Consider the following 12,031-nt stretch of genomic DNA (forward strand, 5'->3'; position numbering starts at 1 on the left):
TCAACTCAGGACCCAATACTGACAAATACAAAAATGAATTATTTTTATCCACCAGAAACCACCTTAAAAATCAGCAATACTATTCACCTGATTATAATTAGTTACTTACATTCATTCTGCTTTGTGCAACTGACAGAATTCGCCAATTTTTCAACATGCAAAGCAGATAAGACTATAATCCTCTCATACTATCTAAATCAGAATGGTACAAAAACAGGTTAAAAGATGAAACAGAAATTTGAAGCAGCAGATCTCACTGTGTTTTAAAACCAAGTAGTTCGGTGCATTCTACTCACCTCAAAGAGTTTGAATATTCTCTACTCTTGTTTTAAAACATAGAATATGGTTTTACTTATGGTTTTACTATCCAAAAACTTATCTGACCTCCAATTTGAGTGTTGTTGAGGGCCACTCACCCAGCTGTGCTTTGCAGCTCTCGATGGTCTTGTCGAGGTTGAGCTGGAACCTGCTGCGGATCTGGCGCTTGGGGGAGATGAGCTGCACGGGGGTGCTCTGCTGCTGCACCGACTCGCTCAGCTCCTTCAGGTCCATCTCGGCCTTGCTGCGATCTGCAACAGCCAACACCAACCAACAACAAGGATTTCACACACAGAACTCAGATGGCTATCCAGATAAAACGCGTTTCACCGAAGTGCAATGCAATCTGGAACATACTGCGGGTTTTTTTGTAATTGTGGGGTAAATAATAAGTCTAAAATGACTTTGCTACAAAAAATGGATTCTTCCTCTCTTCACACACAAAACACATGCATCAATTATGGGGACATTTTCTCCATCAATGTGAATTTATCAAGAAATCCCCATTCAGATTTGTAAAGCTGTCTGACAGCACCTCTACTAACCTACTGCTGTTATTTACTACTAAGAGTACTACCTTCACAGAGAAAATTAAATAGAAATAAAATCTTTATAACAGTAGATAATAAGACACATAAAATATATATAGTATATATAATAAGACACATAAAATCTATAAAAATATAGAAAGTATATACAATAAGACACACAAAATCTTTATAGTCATAATTTAAAATCCAAAACTTAGGTCATGAGAATACATATAAAAATGTGCATTATTTCACTAGATAAATTAGCAAATTCAAGACAGAATAACACATTTTTCACTGTAAGTCAGCAAAATCTTGAATTTTCATATACATGTATAGAATTTTCACTCTGAAATGTGCACACCTGTCTGCAAAGAATTCACTCTACAGTGCTAAGGGTAAAATTGTCTTAGAAATTAAGTTTCAAATTTTTGCTTCAATTTTCCCACTTCAGAGGCTGTATTTGTATAGCACAGTCCTATCCTTTACCCTTTGCCAGGAGTGCTGACATTCCATCAGTGCTCAGGGCACTAAACCTGCTGGAGTTAGTTGGGGAAAGAGAAAGGACCCATGAAGAAGGGGTAAAAAAAGGAAGAGAATTATGTTTGGCCAGTTAAGCTCCTTCAACTGGCTCATAGTAGACCTCATAATAGAGCCAAAGCTGAGAAAAAATGCCATAAGCTGAGAAAAAACAGAGGCCTCGGAGAAGGCAAAAGGTAACACTGGCACAATGTGTGTTTGTGTTTTATTTTCACGTTTCATTCCAGAGCAGGTAAATATGACACAGTGTTGCCTTATTTTACTCTCTCTCTGTCTCTATCTATATATATATACACACACACAACACATTTTCTGTTGAGGTACAACTTAAGAGAAAAGTGAAATAAATACAAAGGCCTGAACCAATGACTCCTCTGACCAGACATTCTTTGTAAATCTGAATTTCATATCAAGGTACATTCTTATTGTTTCTTGCCTCTGTTATCCAAGGGCAGGTCCTACACTATCAGAGACATGTTTTTCTTCCCCCCAGCTCCCTGTATATCTTGCTCATTCACACCTCCATTTTCCAAATTGGCAGGTCTGCCAGTAGCAACAGATGGTTCATTCCTGTTGTTTTTCCTTCCTTTTTGCTGAATTGCAGACCACAGAATCCTCCTAGCACTCTTCAGAAGATACAAAGTGTCTTTGATTTCTAGACTCTCACTTTTGTTTTTGCAGAGGGAAACTGTTCACGTCAGGTATGACAATGAGACACAATAAGTTATACTGGAAAAATTCTAATATCCACAGAAGAACACATCTGGCACAGCTGACACCATTAAAAGAAGAAGGGTTGTTCACTCTCATCACACCAAGAAGTGTATTTAATAAAGGAAATTCCGCTAAACCTGAAAAAAAACCCATGTATTCTACTTGAAAGTGCACAAGCACTTCTTTTATGGTATTACTCATGGACCATAACATCAGATTTTCCAATCTATGCTATTTATTCAAAGTGTTCCAGCTGATGTCTCCCATCTGTGGCTCAAACAACTGCAGCACTATGTATTTCTTAATGCTTTTCCAAATGCATTGTCACTTCAGATGAGGTGACAAACAGCTGCAGTGCAGCAGAATAAATTAATTTTACAATTATGTCCACACATATGACCCACTGAAAAAGAGATTTGTGAGCTTGTATCCAGAATCAGAATACCTGTAAGGCACTGAAGAAATGAATTCATTATTTGAACTTAAGCCTTCCTGAAATACCTGGCTAACACCAAGGGGGCAAAATCCTGGTTCTCTGTGTAATATCACATGGAGGTAAAAAGCAACCAGAACTGAATCAGAACACTCACAGGAACAAAGCATGACTGAGGAAACTGATTTACATTTTGGCTTGCAGGACCATTTTACCAATTTAGTACTTACCTACTCCATCTTTCAAAATTCCACATTCCCAAAATTTACTTCTAGGGAGTTTCAAGACTTCAAGAATTCTGCTAATTCCTTTCATCCATCTATCTCCCTAAAGAGGGATGGTCAGTGAGGAGGTGATGTGAAAGCAGCAAGAGAGAAGCCCTAGTAAATCCTAAATCCTAAAGATCACAAGAAAACCTTGGCAGCAATTCACTTGAGAGAGAGTGAGTGGTGAAGACCAGCAATATTCATGGAATTACAACCTTCAGAAACTTACCTACTGTTTAGACACGTTTATTTTTACAGTTCAGCTAAGAAAAAAATTATCCTTTAACTACTTCCTTTCATCAACAAGGAACAATAACAGAAACTTTCCTTTACAAGATAAAAAACCCAGTAAATCTGATAAAACAATAATTACACCTGTGTCTCATTCAAAGACCTTTGCTTATACAAGGACATTTCTTCGTATTATGCTGCACTGACACCACCATCATTTGTTCAGATGTAAGAATATTAGGTTTTCAAATATCAAAACTAACCAAGGTTAAGATTCAGAATGCTTCCTGGTGTGGAAGTTCTTTCTTGCTTAGCAGAAATCGGCGTTGATGCTTGAGGAGAGAAAGGTTTGGGGCTGCCTGATAAGCTCCCTGCTTGACCTGTTCTTGTTGGTGCTGGAGAAGCTGAAAAAGGCACAAAATTAATAGACAGATTTAAAACCAGAATACCTACTCATTACAATTCTAATTTTTTTTTATTTATTTCCACTCTCCATTCACGTTAATAGTTACAACCATTTCCTGCTATTTAAATTGAACAGGTTTAGTCATTTTTCAAGATTATTCATTCCTTCTCAATGTGACAGGAAGAACTGTTCTTTGTTATCTGTGATACTGAAAGTTAAGTGCACCTTTTTTTTAAAAATTTCTTCATAAACCAAGTAATAACCAAGCCTGTCTTTAAAAAGTGCATGGAATAAAACTCGTCCATTTCCAACCTCCTTTTTTACCTGTATTTTTCTCAATGAAGTCCATGGATTCTTCACTGGCACTAAAATGACTGGAAGTTGCTTTTTTCTCTGCATCCTGTTCAACATCAGAGCCAGTGTGAACTGATGAGTTTGTACTCATTGGTGACCGTGGCATATCTGTCAGTGAAATCCTGCGACCCGTGCTACTGCCCAGCATGGACTTGCTCATCAGAATCTTGGGTGACGCTGTCATATCAAAATTCAGCTTGATTTTCTCTTGTTTGTCTGTCTTTGCAGTTCCAGCAGCTGGGTTTGCAGGGTCTAACAACATTTGGTATTGATTGTTGGGAGTATATGGTGTCCGGAAAGGTGCATAATTAAATACTCCAAATTTTCTACGAATGTTATCAACATAAACCTCCATTTCTTGCATTGCACTATTGAAGATGCTTTTAGTCTTTTTCACAGAAAAAGGAATTTCTTTAGACATGAGGTAGCAATTATTTATTGGAACCCAGGCCCTACATATAAAACAGAAAAATAAAAGATAATATAATTACATTTCATACTGTGAATTGACATTGCCAGCTTTTATGCAAATACTAATTTATTTTTGCCTAATCATAAAGATATTACTACATCAGATATTTTTAAAGAACCATCCTTACATTCTTTTAATATTTCAGTGCTTAGTTTTGGTAAGTATGCAAATCGCATGCCTTAGATCATTACTGGCTTATTTTACTTTACCCAGTAGCAATAAAACATGACTGAACACTGGTCAAATGACAAAATATTCCTAATTGGAACAGTCTGTGTAACTGCAAGACAACCATGGCTAAACAGCCTATCTGTCATAGCACAAAAATGTAAAAAGCAGGTAAGGAAACTAATACTTCACAAGCACTTAGAAACATTTTACACCCCAGGCCAGGTTGGCCAAATTCCTAAGTGACAGAAAAAGTTCCATCAGCAAGTACTGGACAGATTTTATTTACCATGAAATTAAGCAACTCTGAAACTGCCTCCCAAGACCCTGAAACAGCAGGAACTTTGACTTAATTATTCCATGGCCCTGTATAGTTGAGTTTTTTACAGCACATATTATTACAGATTTGTATTTCTAACTCATGACAAATCAACTTGTATTCATCACAGCTGTGCCCATCCAAGCAGGGGATTCACAACTCCCTTCAGAGCAAAACTGGCATTTTCAACACAGGTTATATTTCTGTATTTTTAAAACCTACAGGTGTGTACAAATTCCCATAATGTTTAGACAACATAAATGACTTCATTGGTTTCTTCCACCTTTAAGAACTGCAGTCCTCTCCAGCACTACACCAGACACAGGAATTAAGCTGCACACTCACCAGATTATGTATGTATCTTACAAACGTGTAAGGAACTACAACTGTGTTTGCTACAGTATTACACAGTTTTTGTCAGACTCAAGGTTCTAAAGCCAGGATCCAAAAACTTGCAAGCACACAAAATTACAACATGAAGTTTTTAAGTACAGCCAAAGACATCCTTTTGTTCAACTCCCACCTGTCATGTTGGCCGAAGAAACGGGCATCGACTTGCCCATCTTTATCCCTCAGTGCTTTAGCAGGCCAGAATGGAAAGCCTTTGAGTTTAGCCCAGACCAAAGGGTGGGGATTGCTCTAGAGGAAGAGGCAAAATACACAGTAAGAAAATGTAAGCAGTACTAGCTTCAAATCTGATAATAAACATGTTTTTTTTAAAAATTGTATGTAACACTTAGATTCAATAAAGATCCAACGTGCACAAGGCACTTGCCAAATACACGATTTTACTATACAAGATTTTCCATTTTACTATAAACATAATAAATCCTGAGAGGACAAAATGATAAAACTATTTTTAAAAAAGTTGCTAAATGTAAAACCTTACACATCTTGATTAAACTGCTTGTAACTGCACTTCTTTATTCATTTATTTGTTATTAATCCTCTCCAAATATATAGCATAACTTAAGTTAGGCTAGAGCCAATCTTTGAAATGCTGTAATTTTCACTTATGATCTGCCAAGACACAAGCCTAAGACACTAAAAAGTCCTTGACTTAGGGTAAGCACTACTTAGCAACAACCAAAACATCAGTATGTCATCAACATTATTCTCATACTGAATCAAAAATACAGCACTGTTCCAGCTGCTAAAAAAGAAAAGGAACTCTTATTCCAGCTGAAACCAGGACAGTCCAAGAAAGAACTTGATGGGTTACACACTTCTACTTGAGAATCTTAAGGTGTCTTCCCAAATTCAGTTCAGTCAAGTCTAAACTGATGCACATCTGCAGAAAGAGATGTTCACATTTCAGAAATCCTCCAAGCACTGAGGGTAGCAGACACAAGCACTGCTGGCACAAGGCAGTTACCTTATATTTGAAGACAGAGAACTTGTGAACTGGTTGCTGACAGCCTTTACAATTATTTCTGACTGGAGCAATCCTTTTGTGAAAACCTGCAATCTTACAGCTAAGTAATTTGAGGCAGTCTGACTCCACAAGGATGGTATCCCAGCACAAGCTGCCTGGTAAACTACAGCAGCTTTCCTTGAGTCAGTAACCACCAGAGGTTTAAAACAAAGAGGGGATAACAGTCAAATGATAACTCCTAGTTTAATGTAGTAGCTAGACCACCATAATTCTCAACTTACACAAGGCTCACAAAACCAATTCTCGCGTTTTTGGCAAGCAGCTAAATAACATTCCGGACATACTTCAATTTCATTCATCTGGAAAGAAAAAGCAAAGTTACTGGAGAGATTAAACAGAGTCCAAAGTGTGGTCATTTGCATTTATTCAGAAGAAAATCATATTGCAAATCATATTGTGACAGTAAAAGAACATCTATGCATCAGAAAACGTTGGTCTCTTTTTCCAGCTCCAAATATTCATTAACAAGACAGGTGCCTTTGAGCAGAATTCATACATCCACTTTCTCCTCTTCCCTCCCCTCCCCACAAGGCTTAATTATAAGTAGTGACTATCCTAGTGGAAGACACATTAGCAATGCTTTTGCCAAATGCCATTCTGTAGGCTGTGGATATGCATACCTCAATGTAAGGAAACCTACAAAAATTATGAATCTTCAACACACATCTTGGAAAATACGTGTTATGTCACTCACAAATACATGAATGGAACACTAAAGACACAGAACAATTAATTTAATTGGGGCACTCATACCTCATGCTCACAGATTTTGATGATGACTTTTGCTGTTTGTGTCAACTTGTGATTTCCTGAGGAAACAATAAAATGCTTTAAACCAAGAAAATTGTTATAGCAGAACTAAGATAAAATCAACAGTTTTCAGATATAAAAGTCATCTGTAAAAACAAAAGAGAAAATCTAAAAAACTATGTAAAAACATATGCATGAAGTACATGCTTGCAAAAGCAGAACATCAGCACTTTCTTCTCAATGTAACATTTAATAATCTTTAAATGCTCCTTTTCATAGCCTGCTGCAGCCTTCCCACCACTGACACACTCTTTTAGTGAGGGATTTGCTGTACGATCTTCTCAATTATGTCTCAATTAAGTGCTGTATGATGCAAAATATTAAAGCAATTTGGGGGTTGGAACTAAATGAGACAGATTGGATCAGGTCATTTAAGACCCAAACCATTCAATGATCCTATGAACCCAAACCATTCCATGATTCTACCTTATTTGAAATGTTTTCTCTAAGGTGGAATGAGTAAGTGACAGCACAGTTGTATCCGGCCCTGCAGTTTTATTTATTCCACTTGTTTAAAAAAATTGTTGTTTTTAGGTTCTGTAGTCATTAACAGGAAGACACTTTCAGTGTAGAAGTGGACAAATTGCTCCATGACTTTAACTATGTCAAAGTTTCATATCTGAGGCTGTAAGTACACATTAATACCTACCCCCATTGTAAATAATGCAGTTGTGCAAAATCCATTTGGCATCAGCCAAAAATGCTTCAGTGCAACCGTACATTTTCTTTTTAACATTCTGTAAAGAAGAAATTACGAATGTATCAGGAAACAGAAATCAGTAAAAAGCGACAGCTTCTTCCTGAATGTTGTGTTCTATCAGTCCTACAATAAATAAAACTGACCCCTGGAGGTGTTCAAGGCCAGGCTGGACAGAGCTCTGAGCAACCTGGTGCTGTGGAAGATGTCCTTGTTCACAGCAGGGGGCTGGAAGGAGATGAGCTTTAAAGGTTCTTCCAACCCAAACCAGTCTGTGATTCCATGACATTTATTTACTGCAGAATTATGATTCTAAATGTTTAAGAATCTCTCAAATTCAAGGTGCCTTCTGACTGCCCTGAAAATGTATGAACTGTCTAAGTTAAATCTAAATAGTGAATTATTTAGATCAACATCTCAAACATTTCCAGAAAAACATGCTTCCTAACAGTGTTAGGAACACAATGTTTCCACAGAAAAGTCTTTGGTTTCTTCTACTGATGTATTATCACTCCACAGCAGTTTTGATTTTCACAAGACCCAGAAAAAATACTGCTCACAGTACATTAGACAATATGTTTGATATTAGAGTCTACCTAGTGAGTAAAGCAATTTGATTAAATAAAATCAGTCCCATGGTTTTGTTACCATTCTTTGTACCATAAAGACATCAGCCTCCACTGTAAGGACACAGAGAATAAAAACTTGTCTCTTCACCAGGTCCTGACAGAACAAAGCTCTGCAATGCTTCACTCTTCATTAAGCAATGGAGAATTTCCTCATTATATGTACTTTCAAATTACTATTGAACTGAGAATGAAAGTTCCATTATCCACCCCTTGACTGTTTCTTTTTTCTTCTACACCTCAGGTGCAGTGGAGATTACAGTATTTGTTGAATGATCAGTAAAATGAGTCAAGAATTACCCCTGGATATACATCAAATGGTCCCTAATTAGTGAACCAATGATCCATAATGATCAAATGAAACATAATGCAACATAATGATCAAATGAAAATCCTGCTTTAAGAGGTCCCTCCTGGAGATCATTCATGGAATCAGCTGAATTTAATAGAAGGAAGTCAGCAGTATAAGCTTGTCTTTTTTCCACTATTTTTTCCCAAGCATTTGTTACTGGCTCAGACAAAACAGAGAAGTTCAGTTAACATATGATTGGTTTTAAGCTCTAAATGAACTCATTTTCAAAATAACTAAGAAACCACCCCACCCATCAAAATAATTTCAAAAACCTCTCTCCCCCTGACATCAAACATTTTAGAAATGTTACAGATAGCTGTAATCAAACTCAAGACCTTCCTCAGCTAGCTTCATACAAACCTTCTCTAATGTACAAAGGTCCATTGGATGAAAGATATATTCTGCATAATCTGGGTGTTGATCCAGTGAAACTGGCTTTTGAAATGGCTCTGTCTGTTAGGGATAAAAATAACCACACTGGTTACTAATACGGAGCAGTTTCATCAATGACACAACACTTCTTTTCTGTGTTATCAGACAAAATTCTTCAAAGGTAATTATAAAATGTTGTGAGGTAATAAATTAATAGTAGAACAACAGGAATTAACAGGAATTTCATTTAGCTGATTTTTCATATGCTGGATGTGATGAATTACAAAAACCACAAAAACTGAGGGATTTGTAAAAGGTACTGCTGTGATTCACAACAAACAATGGCACACGTTTTGGACACACTGAAGGAGTTTCCTCAGCATTTTAAAATTATGTGATACAACCAACTTCTGTGGTAAGAACACTTGCTAATAACAGAAGCTACATTTTCAACACATATACTCAATAATGCAAGTGTCAGTGCCTAGGGCTGTCCATATAAATATATTGGGAAGAGATCATGTCTCCACATTCCCCTTTTATGTCTGATATAGCATTGTCCACTTTCAGAGAGTAAGAAACCACCACCTTCCACTGGAAAACCACACTGTACTTTCATTACACCCACTGAGAATACATCCAGAAGTTACATCACAAAAGTACAGTTTAAATGCACTCCCAAACAGTCTGTACAACCTAAACTAGGTTTGTGGTAGACAGGTGGCAGATAGAACAGAAGCTGCTACAGACAGTCTGATAAACTAAACATTTATCATCCACTAAAGGAAGCAAACCCCAGATTATGACAAACACATGATCCAAGTATTTAAAGAAGAAAACAACAAAAATGTCCTTACCCCTGGCTGTTTCATTTTCTGTAGTGCAAACTTCAGTAGATATGATAGCTGTTCGATGGTGAGCATTGTCATTGCTTTACTCTGTGTTTCTATGCATTCTGCAACTGTGATTTTCTAAAAGTTCAGATTAAAAAAACACTTTGTCAGCAAATATTTCCAGATAAATCATTCTCCACTGACACATTCTAGCAGTCAAATGAAAGATAATAGCTGTTTTATAAGAAACAAAACATTTCTGATAATGCAATGCAAGTACATCAGATGCCTGTTTTACCTGGGTTTTGGGCTGTGTATATTATCAAAAAAGAAGAAAAAAGGAAAAGAGCAGAAAATTATCCAGCATCTTCAAGATCACACAAAGTGGATATGTGAATACATAAAATTCCCAAATACAATATGGGTTCAGAGCAATGTGAGACAGTGAGAAGGTCACCTGGACTCTAATAAAATAAGTGATCAGAGGAAAACATGCCATAAGTCAATTTGCTTTCATTACAGATATTTGGATGCTAAGTATTCTCTCCCCAGAAACCACTGGAGAGGAATGATTAAATTCTTCCACAGTAACAAAATACCCACTTGTTTATGTAGACCCTATAGTGCATTTTTTTTCTGCACTGTTGAAAAGCTGATCAGCCCACAAGAAGAAGCACAAGTTAAACTAATGAAAACTTCAGAATGATTTCAGAATTACTGCTGCATGATGAAGAGACCACTCTTTGAAATGGTGCTTCTCTAGAGCTGGAGACACAAAGGAAGATGGAGACTCGCGGTAAAAAGGCAAACACAAGGCAGGTAACACTCAGAGAAAAAGTGGTGAAGCAGAGCCATGGATGCTTCCTCTTCTGCACAAGTTTTTCTGGTACCTTGACCAAGAGGCAATAGGAATAAACCCGAAAAATTACAGAACACAGAGAAAGCTGCTTAAATCTCAAAACCAAGAAAGAAATCCACTCCTTATATCAAACTAACCTCACATTCTGGGCAAAACCAATCCCCCTCTGGTTCGGCTGTCAGTTTCAGACACTTAGCATGATAAACCCGAGGACAGAGTTCACAGCAGAGGACTTGGCCTTCCCGATGACAAACCCAGCAATAGAAATCATTCCGTCCATCCTGTGGTACAACATCAACAGGGTCTGTGGTGAGTGGCTGCTTCATATAGTAAAACGGACCATGTCTTAGTTCTGACTGAAATGTAGGCAAGAAAAACAGGTTTGGTTTCAAAACAAATTTGCATTTTTTCAAATCATAATAGTCATAATACATAAGCAAACAGCAATTTACAGAGTTTGATTAACATTTATGCAAGCACAGTATCTTAGTCATTGCACAAAATCATTCATAAAGAAGTTTACTGCTTATTCAGATGCTGAATGACAATTTGCACTCAAGACCAGAAATAAATTTTTTGTGGCAAGTGAGGGCATTGAGTGCAAGACATGCAATCCAACAAGAGCCAGCAAACACTTTCAGCTTCAAGAAAGAAGTATTGCTATAGAAGCTATTTGGCCTTCTAAACTCAGAATTCCATGGGGCCGTGCAAGCTAAATACTGAGATATTTAGCAGTGGCTAAACCTGGGACAACTGAAGAGGTTAGTCCTGAAACAAGAAGTTGAACTCCATGCAAATCTGTGCTAGTTTGCAGCAGTTTACAGCTTTGTACCACGAAGCAAGCCAATGCTGATTTTGATTAATAAGGCAAACTGTAGAGAAGGATAACAAAGGAGCAAATTCACATCCTGAGCAGCCACCTCCACTACAGGAGAGATTTCATTCACCACCTAAATGCATATCACAATTTGAGACTCACATCTCTACCGCTTTGCCTGCACTAAAAAACAGTATTAACTTTGTAACCTGCATGAATTGCTCTTTGCCTTGAGCCTGACAGCTCAAAGACACAGCTGATGCCAAAACACAAGAAGTGAAGAGCCTGAGATGGTTTAAATGGGTCCAGAGATACCCGAAGTTTGTTATATCATCTTTGAAGAGCTGCTAACATGTAAAACTACTTTCTATTTATTAATGACAAGGGAACTCAAATTCTCTGTTTGATATTCATTATAGGGGTGGTTGGCTGAGGAGGGAAACAGCCTTGAGATTTTGGGCAGCTCATTTAATGTGACT

The 12,031-nt window shown here is 37.2% G+C and overlaps 1 protein-coding gene across 8 annotated transcripts in view; it reads right to left on the reverse strand.

Moving 5' to 3' along the window:
• The window catches only part of ZMYND8 (zinc finger MYND-type containing 8), a 48,834-nt gene that overhangs the window by 12,449 nt on the left and 24,354 nt on the right, over positions 1–12,031 (reverse strand). For 7 of the 8 annotated variants that reach the window (XR_005956070.1, XR_005956069.1, XR_005956068.1 and 4 more), the window contains exons 4-13: positions 10,873–11,091; positions 9,901–10,014; positions 9,032–9,124; positions 7,646–7,733; positions 6,940–6,995; positions 6,408–6,485; positions 5,275–5,390; positions 3,763–4,244; positions 3,296–3,436; positions 417–569 (exon numbers count right to left, since the gene is read on the reverse strand). Coding sequence is in view for 4 of the 8 variants with exons in the window: in XM_041478686.1 (XP_041334620.1) it covers positions 417–569; positions 3,296–3,436; positions 3,763–4,244; positions 5,275–5,390; positions 6,408–6,485; positions 6,940–6,995; positions 7,646–7,733; positions 9,032–9,124; positions 9,901–10,014; positions 10,873–11,091 (1,540 nt within the window). In the remaining 4 variants the exon portion in view is untranslated. The remainder of the gene's footprint in view (positions 1–416; positions 570–3,295; positions 3,437–3,762; positions 4,245–5,274; positions 5,391–6,407; positions 6,486–6,939; positions 6,996–7,645; positions 7,734–9,031; positions 9,125–9,900; positions 10,015–10,872; positions 11,092–12,031) is intronic. The other variant, XM_041478689.1, reaches the window with a different exon arrangement.

Source organism: Pyrgilauda ruficollis, unplaced genomic scaffold (assembly GCF_017590135.1).
Source record: "Pyrgilauda ruficollis isolate IOZ18807 unplaced genomic scaffold, ASM1759013v1 scaffold46, whole genome shotgun sequence".
In the NCBI taxonomy this organism is placed as follows: Eukaryota; Metazoa; Chordata; class Aves; order Passeriformes; family Passeridae; genus Pyrgilauda; species Pyrgilauda ruficollis.